Source organism: Aythya ferina, assembly GCF_964211825.1.
Source record: "Aythya ferina genome assembly, chromosome: 1".
In the NCBI taxonomy this organism is placed as follows: Eukaryota; Metazoa; Chordata; class Aves; order Anseriformes; family Anatidae; genus Aythya; species Aythya ferina.
In genome coordinates, this window is record NC_140296.1 from 104,314,818 (window position 1) to 104,321,092 (window position 6,275).

Consider the following 6,275-nt stretch of genomic DNA (forward strand, 5'->3'; position numbering starts at 1 on the left):
CTGTAAAGATCTAAAACAAGCCTAGAAACCCTCTGCAACCAGGTGCTCAGGTTTACATGCTGAAGAATACAAACTGAACTACGTTTTTAAGCCGTATCTGTAGACTTCAAGGATCTTTCCTGCACTTCTCGTTTTAGTGTCCTTGCTCAACTCTGACTTTAAAACAAAAATGATTTAATAGAAGCATTCTATATATCACTAAAAATATGTAAAAATGACTTTGCAAGACACCTTGCTCCAAATACTTACTTATTTTATTACTAGATGAACTAACACACACACAGTATGGCTATAGATTAAAAACACAAGGACTAAATAAAGCTAAAAATCAAAAAGCCATCAAAAAGTCAGGATACAAACTGAGATAAACAAATTAAGATGATGTATCACTTAAAAATATAGAACTTTTTATTACAAAATATGACATATAGATTTAGCTTCTTAATGAGTCATCATGTATTCAAAAGCAGAAGACAGCTCAGAACCAAAGATAAGCAGATGTTGTTGAATGTTATTAGAAGAAAATTTAGAATACGTGAGAGTGCATATTCACAATGAAACCTTTTTAAATGTGTAAAATTCCCTCCCAGCAGTTAAAGATATGAAGCATTTTTCATCTAAATCAGAAGATCCTCCATCAGCAAATAAAAACAGAGCAACTGTTTCTTCTCTGTATTTCATAAATAAAAGCAAAGAGCTTACACAACGTCACGTCTGCCAACTTTTTACATGGTAGTTAGCAAAACGTATCGACTTACAGAGGACAGCCACAGCTCCGGATTCAAACATGAGACATTCTTCTCTGTTCCTGGCTTCCACTATCACGCTGAATGGAAGGGGATCCAGCTTGTGATAGACACGATATCCTTTACTGAAAGCCATCTTGCCGTTATCGGTGGTGGTCCTGTCCAACACAAGATGATGTTAGTGAGAGCTTCTCGTGCTTCCAGACACCTTCTGCAAAGCAGGTCTGACTTCCATGCTTTCCTAAGGCTTCCACAGGTTTAACAAAAGGAGGGGGGAGAGAGAGAAAAAAAAGACATTCTCACTCCTTCTGTGTCATGAGACTTATTTTATCTCATGTTTCAAAACAAATATAGGGACTATTTAAGGATAATATGCGGATGCTTCAAAAATGTAATTACCAAGGGCAGCACAAAGGATTTATTCAAGACCATGACAACCAGAATTTGTTTCTCAGCACCTAAATAAATGAGATTTCTCCTTAGGAAAACTGAAAATAAGGCTCACCTTTAGCCACCACAAACACGTTAGAGCGGCAGCTGCCTTAATCAGAAACTAATGCCAAACGCAGAGGACGAGAAGCCTGGGCCGGCTTCAGTTTATGGCTGTATTTTAGCCATTTTGATGTTATACAGAAGGATAACAAGGACGTTTTAAACGGCAGAAGCGTTAAGAGGCTTTAACGTGCCATAGGAAAGCGTTAACCCGCTGGGGGAGAGGGCTGTTTTTACAGACCAAAGCAGGGTTTTGCCTGCACTGAAACCCTCCCCTGCAGCAGCCAGCACCCGAAACCTTGCAGCCCCATCCCCGCAAACCCACAGGGGTGAACAACGCGAAAAGCAGCGCCGGGAGACCCCCGCCACCCGCGGCGCCCACGGCGCCTCCATCTTGTGCCGCCCGCCGCCCTCAGCAGCCCCCCGCCGGGCGCGGGCTCCCCGCTGCCCGCCCGGCCCCGAGCCGCCGCCGCCGCCGGCTCCCCCCTCACCGGCCCCGCCGCCTCCGGCCGCCTCCGGCCGCCCTTCCCGGCTGGGCTCAGGCTCCCCGGCAGCCGCCGGGACCTCCCTTCCGCCACGGCCCCGCCGTCCCTTCCGCACTGCGCCGCCCGCCGCCGGAAACCGGCGTGTGTGTGTGTGTGAGTGTGTGTGTGTGAGTGTGTCAATGTGAGTGAGTGTGTCAGTGTCAATGTGTGTGTGTCAGTGTGAGTGTGTCAGTGTGTCGGTGTGTGTGTGTGTGTAAAAAGCGAGGCTGCCCACTCCTCGCGGGTCGCCAAAGTTGTAGCCGCAGAGCCCCAGGCGCCTCCGTGGAAATTTCCACGCGGGCTGCTGAGCGGAGGAGGAGCGGCGCTGCTGCTACATGGCGGGCTGCAGATAACATCGAGAGAGAGTCCTGTCTGCCCGGCTTGATTTCCTTTTACAACAAGGTCACCCATCGCGCTGGCCGAGGGAAGCCAGTAGATGTGGTCTCTCTGGGTTTCAGCAAAGCTTTACTACATGTACTCCTCACACCCAGTACCTCAGTACTACTCCTCGCAGTATCCTCCTGGACAAAATGTCCAGCCTGCAGCTAGATAAATACCTAACACAGCAGGCGAGTCCTTGGCAGGCTGTCTGAGCTCACAGTGTTATATTAAATGGGGTTCAGGCTGGTGGCCAGTCACTAGCGAGGTTCCCCAGGGCTCCGTTTTAGGGCCGGTTCTCTTCCGTGTTTTCATAAACGACCTGGATGTGCACAGGTCACCTTGAAGGTGCACTGAGTAAGCCTGCAGATGACACTAAATTGGGAGGAGCTGTTGACTCCCTCGAGGGCAGAGTCCTTGCAGAGAGATCCTGACAAATCAGGGGCTCTCTGGTCGATGGCAACTGGAGCATGAGTCAGCAGCGAGCCCTGGCAGCCAGGAGGGCCACCTACCCGGGGGTGCATCAGGCGAGGGAAGGGACTGTGCTGCGCTGTGCTGGTGCGGCCTCACCTCCAGCACTGTGTGCAGGTTGGGGCACCACAGCGTACATAAAACTATCAGAGAGTGTCCAAAGGAGGGACACAAAGATGAAGGGCAAGATGTCTGAGGAGCACCTGAAGTCCCCTGGTTTGCTCAGCCCCGAGCAGAGCAGGCTGAGGGGAGGCCTCACGGCGGCCTGCAGCTCCCTCACGAGGGGAGCGGAGGGGCAGGCGCTGAGCTCTGCTCTCTGGGGACAGCGACAGGACCTGAGGGGACGGCATGGAGCTGGGACAGGGGAGGGTCAGGATGGGGGTTAGGGAAAGGGTCTGCACCAAGAGGGTGGTTGGGCACTGGGACAGGCTCCCCAGGGCGGTGGTCATGGCACCGAGCCTGACAGAGTTCAACAAACATTTGGACAACGCGCTCAGACACATGGTCTGATTTTGGGGTGGTCCTATGTGGAGCCAGGAGCTGGACTCAGTGATCCTTGTGGGTCCCTTACAAGTTAGGATATTCTATGGTTACATCTTTTACAAGAGATAAAAGAAATTCAAATTAAGTATTTTTTTCCCCCTTTTTTTTTTCTTTTTTTTTTTTTCTTATGGACACTTGTTTTGCTTCAGGGTAATATATATATATATGTATATATATATATATATATTTTTTTTTTTTTCTGATAGCTGAACAGTAAGGCACTGTTGAAAATGTAATACTCCACTATTCGCTGAAAGACTTCAAAACGTCAAAGAGCATCAGTTGAAAATGCACTCCAGCTGAGAATGTGAAAAAAAAAAATTATCCACTAGTGGGAGTTTTGATAAAGCTATCAATTTCCAAAACTACTACTTATGAATTTATGGAAAATGAGAAGGAATATTTGATTCTAATTGCCAATATCACAGAATCACAGAATCATCTAGGTTGGAAGAGACCTCCCAAGATCACCAAGCCCAACCTCTGACCTAACACTAACAATTACAAAGTTTAATTTGTTCCTAACTTTTGAGTAATAAAAGGTTTTGGTAGTTTTTCTTCAACTGCCAACTGAATTTCAGAATCTCATAAACCTTGAATACATGGAAAGAGTGAGGCATGCCTCTGTGACTTGGTATTAAATATGCTCTAAAAATTTCCTCATCTTGCATCCTTCTTTCTCCCAATTGCCATATCTTTGTGCCAGATCTCACCCATTAAGCTGAACAGGTGTAATAGAAAAAGCGTTTTCAAAGAGACCACAGGACCAGAGTGTAAAGAGAATTTCACAGAAACGCAGTGTATTGAATGCACTCTTTGTTATTTCAGTGTGCTGTATTTTACAGCTTTCTAGCAACTTTTAGCTGTTTCATGCTGTAGGCAAGAGAGAATATGGCTTTCCTTTGCGTCATTTAGAGTTAACCTGATAGACTGTAATTTCTCTTACTGTAAGGGCTAGTAAATGTTATAAATTATATGTAACTGGATTATTATCTATACTTTAAGCAAAGAAGGAAACAAATCAAACTGAGATAAGGAATTAGAGAGACATGAAAATGCCCTTGTGCTGGTCTTTCACTTTATGCACGCAGAACAGCAAGGAGACTGTGTAAGAATACCACACCAAATCTTGGAGATACATCAGTGCTTTACTCCAGGCCTCTGCCCTATGAAAACATTTAAATATGCACATAAAGCACAAAAGTAATCCAAGTGGAGTCAATGGAACCATTCACATATACAAACAAAAGCATATGCTTAAGTCATTCTCTGGAGAAGAGCCATAAATTGTAGGCCCTTGTATTGCTAACTAAGTTTGTCTCCGTTTAACATTCTTTTATCCCTACTCATTTATTTCTGAATGTTAAGGTCCAGAGCTTTAGTTACATACAAAAATTAAGCATTCTTGGCCAAAAAATTAATACATTTCATGGTTCAGACAGACTAACCCAACTAATAATTGCATTGCAAGCCTATCAGGAATTTTGTTTGGAGCACCACATACAGGGTAAAATCAGTCAACTCTGCTCCGTTCTGATGGCGGGGTTATGAGTTTCTCAGAAAACCCCGTCCATCCTTTCGGCAATCAGTTCTGAAGCCTCTCATAGTTCTCTTTTCGTTACATACCACGCTAACTCCTGCAGGAATGGTTTCCTTGTGGCTTTGCACGGAAAGCCTAATGGTCAGACCACAGGCTATTTAATTTCCACTGTGGCAGCTTACAAATGTAAGAGGACAGGGATGATGCTTTTTAGCACCACTGCTCACAAAAGGACACAGAGTTCAGCCTGCTAAACAAACCTCACGTCAACCAAACATCACCACATCAAAATTGCAGGTGCATATCCCTTCCCCCAGCATATGAGATGTATATATACTACATATACACATAAAATATATATTTAGAATTCACTCTAGAAAGTGTGCATTTTGTACACTAACCTAGGGAGAACTGAAAGCAGAACCAGAGATAACCAACTCTTGCAGAAAATGAGATGTAGCTGAAAGGAGGAGAAAGAGGAATTACATGGCCCCATATATCTGCACAAATCTTCCTCAAACTTCTCCATTTCAAATTTTAGCTTTCGTTTTGTCTTCCCTTATAGCAAAGGACAAGGTTTTCCCCTTTACTACTAATGAGCTTTAGGGTAATTTTGTAATACCTGCAACTGTAGAAAAAAAGCACCCGTATAACAAAGTAGTAATTAATAAAGTAACTGTAACCCTTCTGTAACATACTATGCTGTTCACTAAAATTTCCCATGACCAACGATTTTACATGCAGTGTTTTCATGTAGCATTATACATCTTTCCTGTTTCTAGACAATGCTAGAAAGTACTACCTGCTAAAGAAGTTACTAGACCTTCTCAACAGTCCCTGGAGAGTTCTGAGCAGAAATGATTGCCATGTCACATAACTAATTAGTTACTAATTAGTTACTAAGATATTAGTAACTTCTCCTGTGGGATTTCATCATCATCATCTAGGACATCAGCCTCTTATTATATTTGTTAATTTTGATAGTGAACAATAAGATACCCATGGTCAACCACGGGAGAAGTTATTTTAAAGCACCTGCTCTTGCATCACACCCTAACCAAGCAGCAGTTGTGCAACACTGTTTAAAGATTATTGCATAAGGTAGAAATGCTTTGCTACACACATTTAATTTGGGTCAATAAATGAGATTACGAGTGAAGTGTAAAAGTGGTTGCTTGTAAATAAAATTGGGTAAATTTTATTTTTTTATATTTAACATGCAACACCACAGTCACAGGGCATGATTGTATGAGAGGGAACATGGGCTAAGTATAATATAACTGGTCTTCCAAGCAGTTAATTAAGAAAATGATTACAAACTGCCTTGAAAAAAAAAATTTCTCTGTAGCTGTAATTTATAAGGAGGTTAGAAGGAAGATATTCTCTTCATCCCTTCCTTCGTGTCCTAGTCATAATCCAAATGGGAGCAAAATGCCTGTGTTTTTAACAGCAGTAGTTAAAGTTGTCTTGAATGTTGGAGCTCCATTAGTAGTGCACTCTGTTTAAAACATTTGGTCACTGAAACTCCAAATAGTGACAGCTCCTGCTTAAATACTTTCCTAATCTCCAAGATCTGAATTC

General features: G+C 43.6%; 1 protein-coding gene across 3 annotated transcripts in view; it reads right to left on the minus strand.

Annotated features, from left to right (window-relative positions):
- The window catches only part of SYNJ1 (synaptojanin 1), a 63,876-nt gene extending 61,805 nt beyond the window's left edge, over window positions 1-2,071 (minus strand). The window contains exons 1-2 of one of the 3 annotated variants that reach the window (XM_084538973.1): window positions 1,730-2,071; window positions 759-904 (exon numbers count right to left, since the gene is read on the minus strand). In XM_084538973.1, coding sequence (XP_084395099.1) covers window positions 759-882 — 124 coding nt within the window. In that variant the 5' untranslated portion in view covers window positions 883-904; window positions 1,730-2,071. Of the gene's footprint in view, window positions 1-758; window positions 994-1,563; window positions 1,634-1,729 lie in introns of those variants that run through there. The other 2 variants (XM_084538972.1, XM_084538971.1) reach the window with 2 other exon arrangements.
- Window positions 2,072-6,275: the final 4,204 nt, after the last annotated feature.